Below are 24868 nucleotides of genomic sequence, written 5' to 3' on the forward strand. Positions count from 1 at the left end.
TCGGCGCAGGGCCGGAGCGAGCCCCGTCCCCCGCCAATGTTGTTTTCGCCGAGTCGAGCTGCTGGTGTTGTTGGCGGCGGCGCCATATTGGAAGGGACGATCCCCCGTTAGCGAGAAGCCCCTTAGCGCTGGCCTCGCCGCCGCCATGCTGTACCTGGAGGACTATCTGGAGAGTGAGTGTGCGCGGGGCGGGGGTCCCGGCCGGCCGGGTGGCCGAGCGGAGCGGGGGGGGGCGGTGGCGCGGGGGCTCCCCCTCCCCCTCCCATGGCGGTGATTGACTCCTCTCTCCCCCCTCCCCTCTGTGTCCCCGCAGTGATCGAGCAGCTACCCATGGATCTGCGCGACAGGTTCACTGAGATGCGCGAGATGGATCTGCAGGTGCAGAGTACGTGAGCCCCGCCCACCCCGCCGGCGGGGGCGGCCCCGCGCGCTCAGCCCCAGGCGTTGCGGGCCGCCGGTGGCAGCGCGACTCGCATCCGCTGCCCTCGCCTGCCGCTGCCGGGAGCGGCCCGGGCGGGCACCGCGGGGGCTGAGCCGGGGCGGGGAGCGCGCCGCGGGCCTGGCCCCGGGGACTCTCGCGGCCGGCGGGCGCTGCGGGACGGGAGCCCGCGCGGCGCAGGGTCTGTGCGGGGCTGGGGAGCAGCCGGGGCTCCTCACGCAGCGAGGGGCGGAGCGTGCTGGGCGGAAACGTGCCGAGCTGTTTCCCTTCCGTCCCCGGCTGCTTCGTGACCCTGAGCTGGGGAGCGCCGGTTGCGTTGAAATGACACCGGGTTGACTTCGGGTCTGCCGAGGCCCTACGGCAATGACAGTGGGTAGGAGTTTCATTGCTGGGTCTTGTGCTGCTCCCTAGGGCAAGGCAAGGTGGCACTTCCCAAACTGCATTTCTGGCCCTCAAGTCCCTGGCAGCGGGCTGGAGCTTCAGCTGTTTCCCCCCCGTAGGAGGCTGGGTGCCGCCTCTGAAACCTCTCCTCCTGGCCCGCTTGGTGAAGGAGCTCCCTGCAAGTCCCCTTCCACTTCTGCTGGTACCCTACCTGTGCTTTGTAAGGCGTTCACCCTTCTTTAAGTATCCTCTTGGTATTCCTTTTTGCTGTCCACTTATGGCTCAGTCATTCTATTTACTTGTTTTTAGGGCTGTCAAGCGATTGATTAATTGCACTGTTAATAATAGAATACCATTTTATTAATTTTTTTCAAATATATTTACCTCATTTACAACACAGAATACGAAGTGCACAGTGCTCATTTTATATTTATTTTTATTACTGGTATTTGCACTGTAAAAAAACAAAAGAAACAGTATTTTTCAATTCACCTAATGCAAGTACTGTAGTGCAAACTCTTTTTTTATGCAAGTTAAACTTACAAATGTAGAATTTTGTACCAAAAAAACTGAATTCAAAAATAAAACAATGTAAAATTTTAGAGCCTGCAAGTCCACTCAGTACTACTTCTTGTTCAGCCAGTCAATCAAACAAGTTTGTGTACATTTGCAGGAGATAATGCTGCCCGCTTCTTATTTACAGTGTCACCTGACAGTGAGAATAGGTGTTCACATGGCACTGCTCTAGCCGGCATCGCAAGATATTTACGTGCCACATGCGCTAAAGATTCTTATGTCCCTTCCTGCTTCAACCACCATTCCAGGGCGCATACGTCCATGTTGATGATGGTTCTACTCAATAACAATCCAAAGCAGTGCAGACTGATGCATGTTCATTTTCATTATCTGAGTCAAATGCCACCAGCAGAAGGTTGATTTTCTTTTTTTGTGGTTTGGGTTCTATAGTTTCTGCATTGGGGTGTTGCTCTTCTAAGACTTCTGAAAGCATGCTCCACACCTCGTCCCTCTCAGATTTTGGAAGGCACTTCGGATTCTTAAACCTTGGGTCAAGTGCTGTAACTATCTTTAGAAATTTCACATTGATACCTTCTTTGCCTTTTGTCAAAATCTGCAGTGAAAGTTGTTCATTCTTAAAATGAACAACACATGCTAGGTCATCATCCGTGACTGCTATAATATGAAATATATGGCAGAATGCAGGTAAAACAAAGCAGGGGACATACAATTCTCCCCCAAGGAGTTCAGTCACAAATTTAATTAACTCATTTTTTAATAAGCGTCATCAGCATGGAAGTCTGTCCTCTGGAATGGTGGCCAAAGCATGAAGGGGCATGTGAATCTTTAGCACATCTGTCATGTAAATATCTTGCGATGCCAGCTACAACAGTGCCGTAAGAATGCCTGTTCTCAATTTCAGGTGACATTGTACATAAGAAGAGGGCAGCATTATCTTCCATAAATGTTTGTCTTAGTGATTGGCTGAACAAGAAGTAGGACTGAGTGGACTTGTAGGCTCTGAAGTTTTACATTGTTTTGTTTTCGAGTGCAGTTATATAAGGGGGAAAAAAATCTACATTTGTAAGTTGTACTTTCATGGCAAAGAGATTTCACTACAGTACTTGTGTAAGGTGAATTGAAGAATACTATTTCTTTTGTTTATCATTTTTACAGTGCAAATATTTGTAATAAAAATAATATACACATTGATTTCAATTACAACACAGAATACAATATATATGAAAATGTAGAAAAATATCCAAAATATTTAATACATTTCAATTGGTATTGCTTAACAGTGCAATTAAAACTGTGATTAATCACGATTAATTTTTGTGAGTTAATCGCGTGAGTTAACTGCGATTAATTGACAGCCCTACTTTTTTTTGTTTTCAGGACCCATACCTTTTGGACTCCCTTGACCTCTTGTTGCTTGTAGGGCTTCTGTGACAGGATACCACAGAGAGATTTCTGCCCATGATTAGGTGTCTGCTTTGGCATAGTTCTTCACAAAGCCTTTGTGACTTCAGACGCTAAGCTGTGAAGCATCGTACTTTAAATAATTTTATTTTGATTTTCCATATGTTGTCTGATGATTCCTCAGACAGGGAGGAAGACAACTCGGTAGCATCAGAATACATCCTTGAGAGACAGTCTGTAATGGATGAGCAAGTAAAGTGGTTTGGGCATGCAGTGTAGAGGTGTTAGATCTGTTTGCAGATGTAATCCAGTGAACTCATGTATGGGGAACGCCACTTTGAGGCACAACCCTGAAGACTTCCGTAAGTCTAGCAATAGGTCAGATCATAGGCTTTTGAAGTAAAAGCCTGAGCCAGTGTTGATCTGTGAGCATTGGGACTTCATGTTGCCTGGTGAGTCTGGTTGGTCAGTTTCACAGTCTCTGTTGAAGCATGCTGAACCAGCCCTCTAAAACCAGGGACGTGATCTGACCTGTGTCTCAGCCTTAGTGCTGTCTCGGCTTCATGGCTTGATGTCATTGGTACTGAATTATGGCTTGTTAAGTAAGGCGTTGCTTCTCCTTAAAATGTCAGTAGGTGGCACCGAGAGAAAACCAGCAGCCCTTTGACTTGGGAGCTTCAAATTGAGACCACAAATATCTCTTTTCCATTCATGATCAGGTGCTGCTTAGGGAAGCTGATGAATCTCTTCACACAGAGCATTTTTTATATCAAGATCAGCTCCAGTGTCCTGGGAGTCAACAGAAAAAGCTTTGACCCAGACCTTGGTTACCCCAGTGATTCCAGGCACTCTTTTTATCTCTTCCAGTCCAGCTGCTTGTGATCATGGCTGCAAGTTGGACACCACAGATAAACCAGAGGACTGTTGGGATGCGGCAAGACAGTGATTCAATGTGAGGGTCCCACATTCCCAAAACTTTTAAAACAGTTGTGTAAGTCAACTGACTTGAGTTGGTGCTGGCTTAGAAATTTACAAGATACCTGGGCCAGGAACCCCCTTCTGTTAGAGTTAAAATTACTCTTGCACCATATCTTTGACCTCTCATTACTAGGTAGTCATGGAAAAGTATAACATGGCTGGCTGTTTCGCCCATCACAGTCATGGCCAGAGCAAAGAACAACAGAATGGTGACCAGTCTCCTGAGACTCAGCATGGGAATTTGTTCAAGTGAAGTGTTTAAAGTCTTTAACTTCAACCCTTCAGGTCTTGGATTACCAGGCCTATATAGCCAAAGGCCAATATCTGGAAAATGCCTCTGCCCTGGTAAAATCCTTTGCCCAGGAGAAGAGCCACAACCTTTAAAAAGTTGGCCCATAAGGGCTGCTATCAGAGGATCAAGAAAAAGTTGAAGGAAGTACCCTGTACCAGATCTCATTGAGGACTTAAGAAGACAAAGAATGAAAAGGCCACCCTTCATTCTCTTGCCCCCCCCCCCCCCTCCCTCCACAAAGGAAGGGAGGGAAAACCTCTGTTTCAAAAGCAGCCTTTTATAACCGTAACAGAGTTCAAGGCTTGGCTTCACAGTGAACATCAACTGAGGCCAACAGATACTAAACCAGCAAAAAAGTTGGCTTTTTAATGGTTCTGGAGTATTTAGATAGCTGGCCACTTTATTCCTTTGAATACATCTGTTGTCTTGGTGGAAGAGGGAGAATAAGCTCTTTGGGCATATTGATCATGAGCCATTGTTGCATGGGCTGTAAGACTAGGTTTTCAAAAGCCCTCAATATATAGTGACATATTGTCTCCTTGGCTTCTTGAAAGCCATTCCCCAAAGGATTTAAAAAAGCAAGTGGAAATTGTGTGGTGTACACATAGGCATGCATCGATCCCTTGATTTGCCCTGCTCAGAAACTACTTGACTACATTTTTCTTCTTTTTGAGTTCAATAAAAGGCTTATTCAGTCTGGGTCTATGTGGTAGCTTTTTCAGCCTGTAATAAACTGCTGTCTCTGCAGCTGCTTGTCAGGTTTTCTTGCAGGGCTTGACACTCTTTGGGACCTCCTTAAAGTAGGTCTGAAAAAAGCTGATGAAATTTCCTCTTGAACCATTCATGTGTATATGTGAGTCTAGGTTAATTACGTGAAAGTTGACTTTCCTTCATGTAATCAGTCCATAAAGTGAGCAAGCTTCAGGCTTTAGTGACTGGAATACCTGACCCCAAATTTTAGAAGGTTGTGCTATAGACTCATGTGAGACTCCTTTCTGAGGTTTTGTCAAAGCTCTATACTGATGAGCCTCTCATCTTTCCAGCACTGTTTCCAGGGCTCGTTCCCATCTTGGTGAGGCTCTTTTCTATATGCTGGATGCCAAAAGATCTCTCGGGGGTTTACGTGGAGTGACTAAATCCCTTAGAAAGCCGGTTCCACTTCATATTTTATTTTACTCCATTTTCTGCACAATACCAGCAATTGGAGATGTGAGATCATATTTTGCAATGGTGTCAAGTGGCTGGCCTGAAACTGGAAGTGTGTGTTCAGGGTTCATGTTATTGAGGCAGGGTGACCTCAGCTGTTGCACCTGAAAACTTTTCTATCTCAGATCATGTGCAAAGTAGTCATTGTCCTTGTTCCATACATTTTACCAAATACTGTAACTTGGATTTGGCCTTTCGGTCTCTAGGTCTTGCAGAATCTAATTCCAAAATAAGGAAACCTTAACTTTTCTTGCCCTCTTGATTTGTGGTGTTTTGGTTTTTTTTGGTGGGGGATGTTCCCTATTTCAGCTGATCACATGCTTTTGAAAATTTTTTTGTTTGTTTAAACACTACCTCGGGCTGAAGTATTAAGCTTGTTGCTTTTGGGAGATTTCCATTCCTTGTTTTAAGAAATGAACCAAACAAGGCATTTTCCTTGTTCATGCTGACGGCTGTGGAATTAGTGGCTTTAGTTTTTCCTTTTGTGATGTCTCTCAAGCTGTAGATCTTACATAAGTCCGAATCCTTCCTCAGGTGGTATCTGGCAAGAATGGGGAATTACTTTGCAATTCTACTTCATTGAGGATACCATTCTGGCAGGACTTTCACATAGTTTCCCACTTCCTCACATAGTTGGAGGGGAATTTGATATGAAGGTGATGGGTTTTTCTCTTCTCTGTTTATTGCTCTACCTTTTTGAGGCACTCATTTTTAAATTATTTGGTTTTCTATCTGACTTTATTTCTTAGGAGGATACTTTGTTTCCTGCTCAAATTGTAATTGGCTGGAAAGTTCCAAGGTCAGCAGTTTAAAGCTGGGTGAGGAGTTTGGGGCTTGCTTCAGCTTGCTGCCACTGGTCTTAGGGACCAAAAAAACCTTTAGAACTTGGAGCCCTGCTTGTCTCATGCTGGAGAGCACAATATCCTGGAGTGAGAATCCTACCCAAATGACTTCCAAGAAGCAGAATTGCAAGGTAAATAATTCTCTCCCTCGCTCAGCTGCTTGTTTTTTCTCTAGTAGTTTTGATAAAACATGCCGCCAATTCTTCTTGGTTTAAGGAAAAACCCACCACCCTGTTCAAAATACACAGCATTTGTATATGTGAGATGGTAACACTCTTTTAATCTTCTGTGTGCTGCAGATGCAATGGATCAACTAGAACAAAGAGTAAATGAATTTTTTATGAATGCAAAGAAAAACAAACCTGAATGGAGAGAAGAACAAATGACGTCAATCAAAAAGGTAAGGACACTACAGGAGTGGGTCATGTTTTTAAAAAATATATAACTCAGAGATTGGTAGTTTTAATATTAATTTTGACTGTAAAATGTTGAGAATTGTGACCTGAATTAGGCTTTGAGTCTGCCAAATTGCACTTACTGAAAAAAGGAAAATTAGCACTAATCGAGAAGCTTTCCTCCAATTTTTTTTGTCAGTACAGTGTAGTGTTCGTTTGAAATGCTAGAAATATGAAGTGACATCAGTCAGTCAGGTCAGTGATAGGGTGATCAGTAATAACAAGAGCAATATCATCTCGCCCCCCGCTCCCGTACGTGTAAGGGATAAAACAGAATAAGTGCCGTGACTTTCTTTGGAGGGAATTGTGCTGAGCTTTAGAAGCATCTTCCCTTAGATTCTTCAGAAACTCTTATGTAAGGTGGTTTCATCACTTTTACTCCACCCCTGAATAACATCAGTTGTCAGTGCCCCTCTGCCATGTACATTGGACAAACTGGACAGTCTCTACGTAAAAGAATAAATGGACACAAATCAGATGTCAAGAATTATAACATTCATAAACCAGTCGGAGAACACTTCAATCTCTCTGGTCACGCGATTACAGACATGAAAGTTGCGATATTACAACAGAAAAACTTCAAAACCAGACTCCAGCGAGAGACTGCTGAATTGGAATTCATTTGCAAATTAGATACAATTAACTGAGGTTTGAATAGAGACTGGGAGTGGCTAAGTCATTATGCAAGGTAACCTATTTCCCCTTGTTTTTTCCTTATCCTCCCACTCCCCCAGTTCCTTTTAAACCCTGGATTTAAGCCCTGGAAATGGTCCACCTTGATTATCATACACATTGTAAGGAGAGTGATCACTTTAGATAAGCTATTACCAGCAGGAGAGTGGGGTGGGGGGAGAGAAAACCTTTTGAAGTGATAAACACCCGTTTTTTCATGGTCTGTATGTATAAAAAATATCCTCACTGCATTTTTCCACCTTTATGCATCTGATGAAGTGAGCTGTAGCTCACGAAAGCTTATGCTCTAATAAGATGGTTAGTCTCTAAGGTGCCACAAGTCCTCATTTTCTTTTTGCGAATACAGACTAACACGGCTGCTACTCTGAAAAGTGTCGGTATTCCATCCAATGAGTTGTATTCTTTGCCAACCTCTAGATGAAGCTGAATTGATATAGGATGATGCTTTATCCAGAAAGTAGTCTGAAGGGACCAGACCCAGGATCCATTGGGGGGAATTTTTTCTGGACCTTAGGTCATCTGGTGCTGTGGTGGGCTATGCTTTCATGTTCAAATCACGATGAGTCCCAACCGATTACAGATAAATTGAGTTTCAGTTGGTACACTGAGGCCATGTCTGTACTGCAGACCTGCGGTGCTCCAGGTGTGCCACTAGTGTAGGTGCGTCTTATATCCACAGAAGGGGTGTTTCCATCCGCATAGGTAATCCACCTGAGTTCTTCTGTTGACCTAACTGCACCACAGTGACGGTTAAGTTGACCTAATTAGGTTGCACAAGGATCCCCAGTATGAAACTCAATTTATCAGTAATCAGTCAGGGATCAAGGTTATGAAAACATAACCCACTCACAGCCCTGGATGACCTGAGGTCCATAAGATTTTTCTCCCATGGATCTTGTGTCTGGTCCTCACCAAATGACATTTTTTCACAGCTTAGAGTGATGTAGTTAGGTCAGTGTAATTTTTAGATGTGGACCAGGCCTTAGTGGTGGTTTGGTTCTAAGCTTTTTGTACAGGTGGAGTGAGAATGTCAGCTTGAGTGGTTTAGATAGGTATTGTACCAAAAAACCCAACTGTAAATATGTAACGAGACTACATTCATCTGATATCAGGAAGCTAAAGGTCTTTTGAATTTTCTTTGTTCCTTAACTAACATGAATGGAATCCTTTATAATGGGGTGAAAACTTGATTCCATTGAAGTTAGTGGAAGTTTTCCCATTAACTTCAGTGGGGCCAAGACTTCACCTAGTATGTTCAGCTAAGTAGGATAGTTTTCAGTCTCCCTTGGACCTTTTTGCAGAGGAGGGCAGCTAAATATTTGTGCTAGAAAGTTGCACTAGTTTAACAAACATAGATTTTTAAATCTGTCTAGTTTACACAGGGATTTGTACCAGGTTAAGACACATCAATTTAAACATACAGCTAACTTGATAAGCAAGGCTTAAACAAATTTTAAGTGTCTGTTTTTAGGGGTTTATACCAGTTTGACTAGATCAGTTTTAGATGTATTTAGTTAAATCAGTGGAGTTGTCTACTATAGACAGGGCCTCATGGCAAGTCTACAGTACAAAATTAAGTTGACCTAAGTTACATCGACATACAGCTGAGGCAGTAATTAAATCGTTTTTGCATGTCCACACTATGTTCCTTGTGTCGGCGTGCACGTCCTCACTAGTAGCGTTTGCATCGATGCAGAGAGCAGAGCAACATGGGTAGCTATCCCACTGTGGAAGTTGCTAACATCTAGCGCAGGATGCTTTGGGAAAGGTTTGTAGTGCCTCCTTGGCGTAAACAAATCACGCAGGGGTGACTGGGAACATGGTTTCAACGTTCCATGATGCAGGTCTCTCCATTCCATAATTTTATTTGCATCCCATAATATTTTGTGCCGCTTTCAAAAGCCCCTCAAACCCGCCTGTCTGTCATCTCTGTAAGAAGCACGGATCTGCACAGCTCTGCACTATTGTGGTGAGCATTGTGAGCACAAGCCTGATCCTGCAGTATTTGCAGATATGCCAGTGGAGCTGTGGGAAACATGACGATTACTTGGAGGCTAGCTTGTTGTGGGACATAGACACAATTCAAGGTTGTTGTTAGCACTCATGGAGGAACTGCAGACAGTGGAGCACAAGTTTTGGGCCCAAGAAACAAGCTCTAACTGGTGGGATCGCATTGTTATGTAGGCATGGGACAATGAGCAGTGGCTGAAGAACTTTTGGCTGTGCAAGACCACATTCCTGGAAGTGTGTGCGGAGCTTGCCCCAGCCTCTGGCGCAGCAATGCCAGAATGAGAGCTGCACTGATAGTGGAGAAGGGAGGGGTGATAGCTGTGTGAAAGTTGGCAACGTCCAATTGCTACCCGTCAGTCAGGAATCAGTTCGGAGTCGGGAAATCCACATGGGGATTGCTGTGATGCTATTGTTAAGTGTGTGTTAATCGCATCGTTCTGACTCTGGGCAATTTGCAGGACATAGTGGATAGTTTTGCAGCAATGAAGTTCCTGAACTGTGGTTAGGCGATAGATGGTATTCATATCCCTATTTTGGCACTGGACCACCTTGCCACAGAGTACATCAACAGAAAGAACTATTTTTCTATCGTACTGCAAGCATTAGTGGATCACCAGGGATGTTTTACCAACATCGACACAGGCTGGTCAGAGAAGGTACATGAAGCACGCATGTTTAAGAACACAGGCCTGCTCAGAAAGCTGCAAACAGAGTCTTTCTTTCCAGACCAGAGGATTACCACTGGGGATGTTTAAATGCCAATAGCGACCCTGGGAGATCCAGCCTAACCCTTGCTCCCATGGCTCATGAAGCTGTATGCTGGCCACCTCGACAGCAGCCGAGAGTGCTTCAACTAGAGGCTTAGCAGATGTAGAATCACTGTTGAATGTGTCTTCGGCCTTTTGGCTGGTATTGTCTACTCAAGAGATTAGACCTTAGTGAAAAAAAATCTCGATTATAGCTGTCTACTGTGAAGCAAAGGGAGAAAAGTTTCTGCTGGGGTGAAGGGCAGAGGTGGAGTGGCTGTCTGTTAGTTTTGAGCAGCCAGATACCAGGGCTATAAGAAGAGCTCAACAGGGAGCTGCTATATGGCTCAGGGAGGCTTTGAAAGACCATTTTAATAGTGAGCCACAGTAGTGTGTGTTGCTGTAGGTTGCTCTGTCTGGCGTTATTTTGTGGTTTTTTGTTTTTTCATTTTTTTTTATTATTTTTGTTTTGGTTTGGGTTTTTTTGCACTCTGGTATGAACGGTCAGGTTCCCTCCCCACTCTGAACTCTAGGGTTCAGACGTGGGGACCCGCATGAAAGACCCCCTAAACTTATTTCTACTAGCTTAGGTTAAAAACTCGCCAGGCACAAATTCTCCCTGGTACCTTGGGTTTAAGTAATGCTGCCGCCACCACCAAGTGATTTAACAAAGAACCAGGAAAAAGGACCACTTGGAGTTCCTCTTCCCACAGCACTTCCCCCAAGCCCTTACACCCACTTCCTGGGGAGGCTTGAGAATAATATCCTAGCCACTTGGTTACAAAATGATCAAAGACCCAAATCCCTGGGTCTTGGAAAATGGAAAAATCAGTCAGGTTCCTAAAGGAAGGTTTTTATTAAAAAAAAAAAAAAAAAAGGTAAAAATCATCTCTGTAAAATCAGCATGGAAAATACTTTACAGGGTATTCGGATACAAAACACAGACTATTTCCCTCTGGGCAAAACCTTAAAGTTATAGAAAACAGGAATCAACCTCCCTCTTAGCACAGGGAAAATTCACAAGAAAAATAAAAGAGAAACTAATCCATCTTGCCTGGCTTATCTGTACTGGTTGCAATATTGGAGACTTGGATTGGGATGGGTTGGAGAAGATAGATTTCTGCTGGCCACTCTCAGTCCCAAGAGAGAACCCCCACACAAAACAAAGAGCACAAACTAAACCTTCCCCCCCCCCCCCCCCCCAAGATTCGAAAATATATTCTTTCCCCATTGGTCCTGTTGGTCAGGTGCCAACCAGGCTATTTGAGCTTCTTAACCCCTTACAGGTAAGGAGGAATTCTAGGCTATCCTTAGCTGTATGTTTATGGCAACCTTGTAATGAGTCTATAGTAATATAACATTGCACATGCACCTATTGCTGTTATCTGTGAATGATATCAGTCTCCACCAAAGATGGCAAGCAGCTCTTTGTAAAAGTGGCATGTCTTTGGCTCCACACCAGAGCGACTTAGCCCCCCTTGCCTTCTGGTACACCTGCCGCAGCTCCTTGGCTTTCATGCGGCACTGCTGCAGGCCCCTCTTGTATCCCTTCTCCTCCATGCCCCGAGCAATCTGATCATAGATATACGGCATTTCTATGGCTGGATCAGAGCTGTGCCTGCACAGCCTCTTCTCACAGCCTCTGGAGATCTACCATCTCCTGTGAACTCCAGACAGGAGTGTGTTTGCAGTGTGTAGCCAGCATGTTCAGCTGGGCAATTGCTAGATGAGCTCTCCACATGGAGTAAACAGGAAATGGGATTTAAAAAATTTGTAGCGCTTTAAAAGGGGAGGGTCATGTACCTCTGTACTGGCTTCTGGGCAGCAAAATTCTAAACAGTGACCATATTGGTTATGGGTGGGGCATTGTGGGACACTTCCTGGAGGCCACTAAAGTCGATGTAAGTAATGCAGTGCCGACACTGCGTTGGACTAACTACATGGACCTAAGCGCCGTGCCTTTCCGGGAGGTAGAGTTACTCAGTTGGTGTAGTGGGTGAGTTACATCATCGGGAGCAACATTTTAGTGTAGCTTACAGAGTTAGGTCAACATAGGTGCCTTGCGTCACCCTAACTAGTGTAGAACGGGCTTCAGTGCTGAACTTAACTCCCTTCAAAGCTATATTTAGTTTGCTTTTTGAATGACTAGGGAGTGGAGCATATTTATTTTAGAGGGCCAATCAGCAATCTACAATGAGTGATAAGTATTCTTTTTTTTTTTTTAAAGCTCCTTTTGAAGTGGCACACAATTTAACATGCTGGATATTAGCTCATTCTATCAGTTTATGTATGTGTTAATATAGAGTGGAACAAGTAGGCCCAGTTTCCTTTCTTACAGCAAACTAACTTGTGTAATGAGACCATAAATATAGCAGGGAGAATACATCAGCACTTTTCATACTCTGGTTCTGTTTTTGCTCTAGAAAAGATAAAAAATGTCAAGTAGGTATCACTTAAAAATGTAGGTGAATTAATCATTGAGAGATTTGTCTTTATAGAATATTTTTTAAAGGCTAAGCAGTAAATTATATCGGATTTGTAATTCACTATGAAATATATAAATCAAAATGAGGAATTCAGTAATTATTCATAAAAGAACCACTCAAGTTATTTTGATCATGTTACCAAAAATCTCTTAACAGGATTACTATAAAGCTTTGGAAGATGCAGATGAGAAGGTACAATTGGCAAACCAGATTTATGACTTGGTAAGTAAACAAAAGGATTAAAGTGAATAACACAATTGTCTTAAGAAATTCTAAACTTTGTTATATGGGGAACCATTACATTACAGAAATATTAACAAAAAGTTGTTACCATAGTAATGTATGAAAGATAAACTAAACTTGTTTTAAAAAGTGAAAGTCACAGTTAAAACTTAAACATCTATGTTTCCACTTCATTTAAAATGTTTTGTTCTGTTTTATGCAAAAAGTATAGTGGTGTCGGTGAATGATGGACTGTGTTGCGTGCGCGCTCTCTTTTTTCTTTTTTTTGAAATGCATAAATGAATTTTCATTGCATGTGTGCACAAGTCAAACCTTTAATTATTGCTGTAATGTTGAACTTATACTCTTTAAATACAAAATAATTTAAGATCCTAACTGTATTAACAGAATAATATGGGGAAGATGAGGAAACATCAGATAAGTGGCTTTTTAATGTGTGGGCTGGCAGAGTCTTAAATAATCTTATTATATATTCCATGGGGGTACAAAATAAACAAACTGAAAACCTGTACAATATGTTACAAAGGCACTTAATGATTTCTTGTCTGCCTTTGTCTTTGCTGTTTGTTAATGGGTTTATGATCTTAAACTATCTTGGTGAGTTGATAATTGCTAAAATAGCTTTGATCTGCTAATATAGTGACATACATTGTTAGTTCTGTTGTATGATTACAGATGGAAGACAGTTTTTAAGTTTAATGTTTTTTTTGAAGGCATTGTATTATGCAGTTTCCTCTTGTAAGTCCCTGCATCACTGAAGTCTGTCAAACTTCATTCTTCTAATGCATCTCATTAAATAGTCAAAACTCTTAAATCCTCTGAAGGGTTGTAGAGTTTTATCACAGTTAAACAATTTCAAGTTTTGGAGGTCATCATTGATCTGCTTTAAAACAGGTAGACCGGCACTTGAGAAAGTTGGACCAAGAATTAGCTAAATTTAAAATGGAACTTGAGGCAGATAATGCTGGGATTACAGAAATACTAGAAAGACGTAAGTATACTCCATTATCTTTTGAAGAAAGTAACATTTTGTGTGTCAAAAGAAGATTTTGCTAAAAGTTAGCAGTTTTGTTTTTGCTTGTTTCCAATATCTGTTTTGAGTTTAAACTTAAATGCTTCGTTACGGAGTGAAACTCTTTTTAAAATATATATCATTTTTTAAAACATCTTTATATGCTTAGGCATTGCCCCCTATATTACTATTTTAGTTATCTGAGAACTAGAAGGTGCTTAGTTTCTTATATAACTAGGTCCAAATCAAGTTAAGCTAAGGCATTATTTATTAATATATCAGGTAATATGAATCAGACATAAATAAGAATTATAATAACGTAATCTTGCACAACTGAAAATTTATATTTGCTGTGTAAATCAAATGTGTTCTTAATTTAAGTTTTAAAAAACTGATCATTCTAGAAAATCCTACTGTCCAGAAGCTCAGGCCAATCAAAACCTGCTCTGGACAAGTGAAGTGTAACTTATTTACTGCATATCAAACAAGCTGCTCACCTGTACTTAAAACCCTGGATGCATTGACTGACTAGTGCATGTGACCCAAAGATTAAAACGAAAACTAACATTATGTCCAATTTTTGTAGAGGGTGCTGAATGGCAATAGGAGTGCTTAAAAGAAATATCTGGTTGGCTAAATTTCTTCTCCGGGTTTCCTCAAAGTTGTTATGACCCAAAAAGCATTTTACAGAGTGCACTTGGGTAACTATTGTACAAAAAAATATATATAATAATTTTCTTTGATTATCAAACTTAAGCTCCAGTCTGTCTTTGAACAAGTAACTTTACTTTTTTCCTTGGCTGGACTTAATCCTTTATGTTGATACATTATGCTTTTTGCTAGATTTGTCGCAATCAAATGCTTAACAAACAGTAAACCCGTTTTCTATATTTTTGGAAACAATTTGACAGTTACAGAAAAAGATAATTGTTTTGTTTAGCTTGCAGTAGGACAATGTGTATAACATCTTAAGTGACTAAATACAACTCAAGTAAATCTTATAGGAAAATTACTGTTTTAATTGAGTAACAATGATTCAACATCTGCTTCCTTCAATCCTAGGACTAGTAAGATAGCAACTTAAGTCAGACGAGAGAGGGATTAGGAAGATGAGCTTTCTGTTACTCATGACAAAACTGAATATTAAATATTTAGAAATGAAAATGTGCTTTGGTAGGTTGTATAGCTCAACTTTTTTACCAAGTTTTCAAAAAGGAAATGTCTAGTATTTTAGTGACCAAAGAATAAATATGTATAATTGAGTGTTCACAAGAGGGCAGGCACTGAGCTAGTCCATAACATGAGTAATGCTAGAACACCAAGAATATCCTCAAAATGTAACCTTGATGCTTAGTCCCGTCCTGTTAAAATGAATTCTTGTCTCAGTCATCTGAGCACTTCTGTGTTCATTCCCAAGTATCTACATTTTAAAAAAAAAAAAGTGGTGGAAGTGGTAGAGTAATTATTGAACTATAATTATTTTCTTGGATTATTTAGAAAACTTTTCACAATCTAATCTGTTGTCCTGTAATTAGATAAACTAAATAAGATAAAGTTAAAGTCATAATTAACATTGATAGGATGAATAGGTTTCAACCCATCCAAAATAATGTTGAATAAATTTGAACACAAATGTTTTTTATTTTGTATATTGTCTTAACAATTGCTTTGTCATTAAAGCCTCCCCTGTCGCTTGATCCATTGGCCTCCTTGAAGTCTAGTGCTACAAGAAACTTTGACTCTTAAATATAGGTTCTGCATCCTTTAGTTATTCCCTGAACTTGGAAATTCTTCCTTTTTTGGATCTGTCTTTCTTTTCTAGCCAAAAGCAGATAATAGCTGAAGCTTTGCCTTAAAAATGCAGTTGTGTCCTAGTGCTTATCCAGTTCAGTAGAGATTTTGAGTTTTGAGTGGTTTTTAATGGATTGAGACCTCTTGGACACACGGTGAAAAATGTTGTTTCTAAGGTCCTATCTTTTTGTAAAAAATCTACCACAAATAAAAAATCCATGATCGAGCATAAAACTATCTCAGAGCAAACCAGCAAGTAAAGCATAGTAAAATGGTATATCTGAGTCTTCCAACTTCTGAGGCCTGATCTGAAACTCATTGTAGTTAGTGGAAAGGTTCCCTTTGGTTTCAATGGGCTTGGATCAGTCCCTTGGTGTCTCAGCTTCACTTAACACTGAGGGTTGTCTATTCAGCGTTTTGGAGCGAGTGGAAACGCCTCCCAGTTTGGATCAACAGACTTGTGCTGGTGGGGCTTGCTCTGGTGCTCTAAAAATAGTTGCATAGACAGTGCTTTGAAGTCCAACTCCTTCTCTAGGATTCCTGGCTAAAACGAGTACAACTGTTTTTGTGGATTTATTCTTTGTATTGTACAGATCTTAAAGATGGATTTTGTATCTAAAAGTGAAGATGACTTGAAAGATTAAAGTTAACTACACTGCATTGTTTCGAGGTTGGTATTTAAATTGTCCTGCTTTTGTAATTGTATATTAGGTTCTCTGGAACTGGATACACCATCACAGCCAGTGAATAACCATCATGCCCATTCGCACACTCCAGTAGAGAGTAAGTTTCTGGAATTGAACATTTCATCTTCAGTTTTACTACATGTGTTGGTGAAATATTTCAAATGTATAACATTTTATTCAGAATTAGGTATTTCCTGAGTTCTCCTCATAACCCTTGTTTGCCTACATTTCAAAAACCCCACCAGCATTTGGCACAACTTAGTGTTGTTAGTATTTGTTCAAGGGAGGCCCAAGAATGAAATGTCAGGGTTTTTCTGTTGGGACTGAAGTCAGTTAATAGAGCTGTATGGTTATAGTACCTGTTTATTCTTTCCAGGTTATGGTAAAGGCTATTGAATTCTTCGCTTTCTTGAGTACTACATTCACTTTAAAATCTAGTAAACATTACGTTTGTGTTTTTCATACAGAAAGAAAGCATAATCCATCTTCTCACCATAGTACAACAGATCATGTTCCTGAAAAGAAGTTCAAATCTGAAGCTCTTTTGTCTACCCTCACTTCAGATGCCTCTAAAGAAAATACACCAGGTAATCTAAATGCCAAATTCTATTTTATTGTACCTCTTGGAGGAGGGACAGTAAAAATTTCAAATTATAATTGTGTATTCACAAAAATTAAATTTTTCTCACTTTGAGGAAAAAATTATTTTACTATTTTTACTTTCAAAGTGGTGGGGAGGAGGTTGGACCACAGCTATTAGGAAGCAGGTCAGACCTGCTATTTAGCAGCAGTGAAGAAAGAATCCTTTTGTTGGATTGTCAGATATTTTAATGTAGAGGAAAGGAAGCTACATATATACTGTAACTTCAAAATTTTTCTGAATTTCTGTTCATTTTCGAGATGCATGCATTCACAGTCCCTTTTTCCTTGGGGTGGAGAAGTCAGCACAGTAATCAAATTAAGCTCTAACTGAACTGTTTTGATCCTATGCAAAACATCAGATCAATTTCATTACTGCGTCTCCTTTTATCTCCTTTAATTTGAGCTCTGTTGTCTTGTAAACTGAGCCTGGTTTTGTGAATAACACTTATCAAGCCTGCTGATGGGCTGTAGGGAAACTGTGGTCTTGGTGACATTATTTCAAGGGAAAGAGGCTGATTTGTAAATATGGACTACTTTTACTTACTTGTAAGTGAGGTTTGTGGTGTCTCTGACTCTTTGGTAACTTGAGTATTTAGTGCTTTGCTATTTTTAATAGTCCACTATTCATGGTCATTTATTACTTTTTTTTAAATGCCCTGCTACTTTAGGAAAGTGTATGCTAGCTAAATATTGGGAAACTGCACTTTCTTTACAAAGCGATTAATTCACAACTGCAATCAGGTATTGTGTTAAAGTTCTAGTCCTTATCTTCTTGGATATATGATTTATTTTGCTGTTAAGAAATGGTTGTCACAGTAGTATTAAATTGCACTTTTTTGAGGATGTGCATTGTAGCCATCAAAATTACAACCAAAAGACTGCACTGGACTCAGATTAAAGAGCAGCCGCTGCTTCTTAACTGGAGAGATTAGTGAGGATTGACATGAGGCACAATCCCTTCCACAAGACCACATTGTCTTGATATGCAATGAGGGGGCAAACAAAGATGGTAAATCAAACTGGCTGTTATGCGTGGCAGTAATAAGCAATGTGTCGTGACCAGCCCTTCCTATAGCATTGTTATAAATTAAGAGACGTTTCTAATCTTTGATTGTTGTTTGTAACTTTTTCTGCTTACTAAATATAAAGCTATTTTTAGTTTCACTTTAAATTTCATAAATGTGTTTTGTTCATCCAGGGTGTCGAAACAGTAATTCATCATCCTCTTCTAACAATGCATACAATGCAAACTCTTCTCAGCCACTGGCATCCTATAACCTGGGCTCATTATCTTCAGGATCTGGAGCTGGTGCTATTACCATGGCAGCAGCTCAAGCAGTGCAAGCCACAGCACAGGTAACCCCTCCCCATAAAATATCTTAAGAAAGTTGCCACTCAATGTTGGTTATGGAGAAAGGCTTATGCTTTTTTATCATTTGAATTCTCATGATCACTTTTTCAGTTGACTTCTCATAATGTTGTGCTTCCCTTTATGTTGTGGTTTCATGACATAAGACTTGCAGGAAAGGGGGGTTTGGTGTGGGCTTTTTTTCATTAGGCTGCTTCTACCATAATGTAAACTGGATAGTTGCTACAATTTTAAATAAAAATATTTGCACAGCTAGTAGTTCATAGCATGATGATTTCTATAGGAAATGTATAGTATACTTTATTCTGATATCAGTGTTTCCTTTAGATGAAGGAAGGAAGAAGAACATCCAGCTTAAAAGCCAGCTATGAAGCCTTTAAGAACAATGACTTTCAACTAGGGAGAGAATTTTCATTATCCAGAGACTCAACTGGATATTCATCATCAGCTCTGGCATCTACATTAACACAAACATTAAGTTCATCAACCACAGATTCACGGAGTGGTCGAAAAAGCAAGTATGTTCTATTTTGTTCAGCTATGTTTAGCATGTTGTCTGTCAGTTTATATCAGGGATCCCAAGCTCAAATTACCAGGAGGGCCGCATGAAGTCTAATACATTGGCCCGAGGGCCGCATCACTGACACTTCCCCCTGCTGCCCCTGGCCCCACTCCACCCTGTCCATGAAGCCCTGCCTCTTCCCACTCCTTCCCCGCCCCCATTCCAGCCCCTTCCCCAAAGTCCCCACCCCAACTCTGCCCCCTCTCCACCTCTATTCCAACCCCTTCCCCAAATCCCTGCTACTGCCCCGCCTCTTCTCCAGCTCCTCCCCTGAGCGTGCAGCTCCCTGCTCCTCCCCCCTCCCTCCTGGAAACTAAGTGCTGCCAAACAGCTGTTTGGCAGCGGGAAGCGCCTGGAGGTAGGTAGAGGAACAGGGATGCACGAGGTAGAGGAGCAGGAGCACGCTGGGGGGGGCAGCAGGGGAGGGGAGCTTGGTGGCCACAGGAAATAACTGGGGGAGGGAGGGCCAGGGAGCTTGGTGGGCCGCAGCATAAAGCTCCGCGGGCCACGTGTTTGAGACCCCTAGTTTAGATGATGGGGGGGAAGAATACTAAAATGTAGGGCCCAGATCCAGAAAGGACTTAAATGCCTAAATTTTGGCACATCTGACAAAATCCCTGTTCAGCTGCTGCTTAGCACTAGAGATGCCTAAGATGTCTAAACTTTTCACTGTAGAAGTTCTCAACTGCCTACTTTCTGCCACTGGGCATGTGCACAGTGCATCAGTTTAGGTGTCCAGGCACCTGTATAATGCCTAAGCCCCAGTGCTATCCTTAAATCAGGTGAAGATAGGCATGTCTCACCGGTGGAGCATTCTTAAAGCACACCTAATGCCCCATAAAACAACCAGGGGATGTGGGGGGCAGAAGGAGCAGCACTTCCCTTTTATAATATTTATCCCAATGGTTTGGTTATTCACCTGAGATTTAGGAGACCCCAGTTCAGTTCCTCTCTCTGCTTGATGAGAATGGATTTGAACATGTTTGCTATCTGGCCAGTGAGTATCCTAATCACTGGATTATGGGACATGCTTAGTCTCTCCTGTTGAAGCTGTTCCACTGTTTATAAATATTTAAATAAGTATTTGGACAGGTTGAGAGTGAGAGTGATTCTGCAGTCCAGTGGTTAGGGCACTCCCTGAGAGGTGGGAAACCCATGTTCAAATCCTTTCTCCTCATCAGGCAGCTGGGGGAATTGAACCAGGGGTCTCAGATCATCGGTGAGTTAAAATGAGATCTTGGTAGTTCAGACTGTTTTGTTAACTTGTACCTAAACATGCTCTCTGCTAAATTTGTTTTCTTTTGACATTGCAATTCTCTTTTTGTGATGTGCCTTGGAATGAGTTAGCACACAAGTACTGCTCAGTTTACAATTCTCAGTCTAAGTAACAGTTTTCTTATCTTCAAAGAGCTTACACTTTTCTGCTTGTTGTAGATTGTTGGTTTTATTTCGGGGAATGGATGTAAAGATGACTATTCAAAAATCAGCTCTTTGTTAAAGATTACATGTGCAATATAGATTAATTTATATACAAATTCCCATTTATTTCATTGGTTACTTGTGTATAAACAACGTGTATTGTTTACATTGACCTATGAAGGCCATCGGTGCAGTGATTGTGAAGTATGAGTCAGTTGTATTTGGCAGCTTTAACATATTAAATTCCATCAATTGGAATAATAGGCCCCCATCTTGTAAGGATACCAGAATACAAAGTCGCTCTTATTGTCTGGCAAAGAGAAGCAACATATCCATCTGAATTCACACTAGTTGCTGAATACAATCTGTTCGAGAATGACACTTGATTACTATAGCATTTGGGCACCTCATCAAAGATTCGTTCCAGCACTTTTCTGAGCCTTCTTTCCTCATATTTCATTGAGTTGGCAGTAGAGTGAACAGGTCTTACTTCAGAAAGTATTTAGTATATTTATTCATTTTTCAGAAACAACAATAAGTCTTCAAGCCAGCAGTCCTCATCTTCGTCGTCATCTTCATCTCTGTCGTCATGTTCTTCATCGTCTGCTTTAGCACAAGAACTATCTCAGCAAACAGCAGCAATACCAGAGTCTGATTCTAACAACCAAGTTGATTGGACCTATGATCCAAATGAGCCACGTTACTGCATTTGTAATCAGGTAAGTGCTCTGTATGTAGGAGTCTCAAACTCAGCAGCACCTCAACAGATGTGCTGCTTCATTATAATTCAGCCTTTCAACCCATAAGCGTTAGTTTGTAAAGTGTGAAACTTGTATAGTTTCAGTTAATTGATGGATCTCAGTTCAGATCTTTGTATCACTTTGTGTGCTTGGTTGTTATTTTAAAAGTACAATGAATACATATTTGTTGTATCTTGCTCAAAATCATACTGTGTACTATAATTAAAACAAAACCAAAGTGCAACTGAGTATATGTATATGTAGGTACACTGCTTATTTGGAATAGCCAATATCAGTTTACCCCTGCTTCAGGTTGTCAGGAAAAAAAAAGTATAAACTAAATCACAATGACAGTAGGTAGTTAGTAATGGCCATGTAGTATTTTGAGATGGCAGATATATTCAACCATACAAGGACAAAATTTTAAAACCTGTCCCTTTTTTTCAGTTTCTTTTAGTCATCCCCATGGGCAGTGTACACATCTGCTTTGATGGGGTTTGAAGATATTGTGGATAGGTAGCTTTTTGGGTATTTTTCTTTTAAGCTTCTGAAACAGTATTCTAGCCCTGGAATTCTTAACTGTCAATATACACTCATTAGTGACATGAATAATGGAGTTGAATCACTGGTATTTATTGCTTATAAATATTGTTTTGTGACTGTTCTCATGTGTGAAGCTCTCTAGATGCTTTACTAATGGAAACATCAAAAACTTGGTCAAGCTGCCTTTTTACACACATGCCCCTTTTTTATAGGAAGGACTTAATTTTACATGCTGAATTTGTTTAAATACACTATGTTTACTAGTTTGGAACATTAAGCAATTTTTGCAGGTAAATTTCCCTCGTATTTGATCAGTTTTGTTTTCAGGTTTTTGGATGATTTCTATGAGATTGCGAAATCCATTCTTACTTAAAATAAGAGGGAAGGTTGTGGAGGTAGAACTGGGACTATGGTCCAAGCATGTCTGTATTTCAGAGAAGCGAGTTTTTATACAACCGAAGATTAATAGTTATGCGTCTAAAATGTTATAAATTCCAATGAAAACATTTGGTTGGTTGGTTGGTTGTTTTTTTTATACAAGTGTGCCATTTGATACTGTTTGAAATTCTTGAATCTGAAGGTGGAAACTGATCATAAACAAATGTGGAATGGATGTTATTGAGGTTTCAGGCAGATGTTAGAAGCGCTCAGCACTGAGTGCTGGTTCTTCATGTCCAACTTGAGACCTGCATGAACTTCACTGTCTTTCTGCATAAAGACAAGCAAATTGGACTTCAATATTTATTTCTCTTTTAAATAATCTAGTGTTGAAAATAAATGTCATTGCAACATATAGGTTGTCAGTATCCTGTTTATTTCAGAGCTTATATAGGAAAACTGCCATAGAATTATTCAGTAATTGAAGATGCTGATTATTTACTATATTAATAGCTTGAATTTTATCCTTGAACTAGGTGTCCTATGGCGAAATGGTGGGCTGTGATAACCAAGATGTAAGTAGCAAAATGCTAAAGACTTGGGGGATGAGAATTTGTTTTGTTTACTATTGTGCACATGCACTGGAAGTAGTTTTTATTAGTTTTTTCCTCTGGCTAAAATGACTTGTATATTCCAGTTTTCAGTTTAAAATGAAAACTGATAAAACTCTCAGTAATTTTTCAAGAATCTGTTTTGGAAAAGAAAAAAATTGGGTGAGGGACAGTAAGAACCAGCAAAACTTCTTGAAAGGGACTTGTGATAGAACTTGGAGCAGCCAGTGACCAGAATGCAAGTTCTAGTCTGCATTCTATCTGGCACATGTTCTCCATGGTTTGTGTCTTGGTCCTGTAGACATTTGGTAAGCAGGTGTGTGTGTGTGAGAGAGAGAGAGAGAAAATGGGCAATCATGGAGAGAATAATTGCTAAGAGGGAATGGAGAGATTACACACTTGGCTACCTCACTGTTGCTACCACTTGTATTTCATGTGTGTCATTACACAACTATGCCAGAGAGCTCAGAGGTTCAAGAATAAATAAAGCAAAATCAAGAGATTAGCACAGTAGAAATTGGGGCACGTAATAGTGCAAATTCACAGGTAATATAAAAGCAGTATGAATGATATGTTTGATCGCAATGTAAAGGGTAGTCTGCATGGCCCACAGTTTGGACTTCAGGATTGTGAACTGCAGCCCGTGCTAGCATACTGTACTGTAACTCCCCTATGTGGATGCCACAGGCATGAAGTAAAAGGTACCTAGTTTGTGTTAATGTAGCGCTGTTTAAAGAGGACTATATTAATGCAAACTAGATATCTTGTGCTTCTCACCCCTACCATCCACATGGTGGAGTTACAGCACAGCATGCTAGTTTACACCCCAATAGTTAACTGCACGGCCACATGGACATAGCCTCAGACATAAGTAGAAATTCAGTGTGCTTGTTTTTTTAAATGTATAATGTGAGTAAATGTGTATGCCAGTGCAGTCACTGTGTACTCCTTTTTAACTGTGTTTTTGTATTAGTTTCTCTTAGGAGTTGTCAGATTCTGCATATTTAAACAACTCCCCTTATATCGTTCTAGCGTAGTGCTGTTTTACTTATTGATGTCATGTAAGCTATTCCAGTTCAACTTTTTTAAAAAAAAAAACTAAGATAGCTCATTTACTCCCCAGACCGTTATAAAAGGTGATAAATCATATGATTTCAACCATGCTTTAACATGTAGCTTGATTGTTTAAAATGCACTTTCTAAGCATGGTTTAAATTTTTACCTTTTTCTAGGTGCATGGGTCCAGGTGTGGTGGTTCAAATTTTCTGTCATCTTTTGTATTTATTATTGGAAGTGCACATTAGGAAGTGAAGTTTTTTCATTCACCTCTCTTGTTTTTGCCCTTCTTATTGTCACTAGTGACTTTATGTTATGAGGACAGGATGTCATTTTGCAGACTTCATTTTCATACTTCATAAATATCCATTTCTTGCCACAGGTGCAATAAAAGTTTCTCTGTCTATTTGTTTTATAGTGCCCAATAGAGTGGTTCCATTATGGCTGTGTTGGATTGACAGAGGCACCAAAAGGGAAATGGTACTGTCCACAGTGTACTGCTGCAATGAAGAGAAGAGGCAGTAGACATAAATAAGTTTCTTCATTTGGAAAACAAATGACATCCTAAAGATTTTATAGAGGACTTTAACAAATCACATTTTGCAACCACTTAAAGAAGGATTAATATAGCAATCATAAGATCTTGAACTATTAGTTTTGCTAGTTGTGTTTTAATATTGTAAGTAAATTATTTATGCACTACTGATGTGCTATAAATATTACTCCAGTTAGCCTTGGATTGTTCCAGTGGCCAACATATGCAGACATTTGTACTCTCAAACCATTTTCTCAGAGCAGTGGGCATTCTACAATAATTCAGTCTTCAAAGAATTCTAACAAGAGAAGATTTTAAGTATGTTTTATATTGAACAGGCATATTCTGCTGCATGTACTGTACTCAAGAGCTGTTATATAACAGTATGTATATAAATGGAGCAAAAAGTCAGTGTATCTAAAAAGAATATAAGGCAGTTGTTTTTAAAATGCCTTTATAGCTTTGTTTCTTTGTGAAACTAAATTCAGCAGGCTGAAGAAAATGGTTCGTGTATAAAGCGGGCTGGTGTCCTCTAGAGTACTTGGGTACATAAGAAACAAACTCCTGTAGAGTAAAAACAAATTTGTGCCATTAGTCTTTATATGTCTCTGCACCAAACAGGGTGCAGATCATAAGAAAAAGGGTGTTAAAGTGATAAATTTTTTATACCAAATGTGTTTATTTTTTTGTGCAAGTAATCCTTTAAATTGGAATTGTATTAGGTGTTAACATTTAAAAAAAAAAATCTCAGATGTTGATATTGATGCTTTGCATACTTTGTTGGAAAAGAATAAAACCTCAGAATTAATCTGTCA

General features: G+C 40.3%; 1 protein-coding gene across 4 annotated transcripts; it reads left to right on the top strand.

The window, feature by feature from the left end:
- On the top strand, window positions 1–24868 carry ING3 (inhibitor of growth family member 3). 4 transcript variants are annotated; one of them, XM_073328190.2, is made up of 12 exons: window positions 1–173; window positions 314–385; window positions 6376–6476; window positions 12623–12688; window positions 13604–13700; window positions 16224–16295; window positions 16666–16785; window positions 18039–18196; window positions 18537–18727; window positions 20717–20909; window positions 22388–22426; window positions 23937–24868. In XM_073328190.2, exons 1-12 carry the CDS (start codon window positions 146–148, stop codon window positions 24051–24053), a joined length of 1254 nt encoding a protein of 417 aa, XP_073184291.1. In that variant the 5' UTR covers window positions 1–145; the 3' UTR covers window positions 24054–24868. The 4 variants fall into 4 exon arrangements, with proteins under 4 accessions (XP_073184291.1, XP_073184294.1, XP_073184293.1 ...); XM_073328192.1 differs by having other exon boundaries at window positions 152–173; window positions 314–378; XM_073328191.2 differs by lacking the exons at window positions 1–173; window positions 314–385 and adding an exon at window positions 2247–6207.

The sequence above is a fragment of the Lepidochelys kempii genome, chromosome 1 (assembly GCF_965140285.1).
Source record: "Lepidochelys kempii isolate rLepKem1 chromosome 1, rLepKem1.hap1, whole genome shotgun sequence".
Classification (NCBI taxonomy): domain Eukaryota; kingdom Metazoa; phylum Chordata; order Testudines; family Cheloniidae; genus Lepidochelys; species Lepidochelys kempii.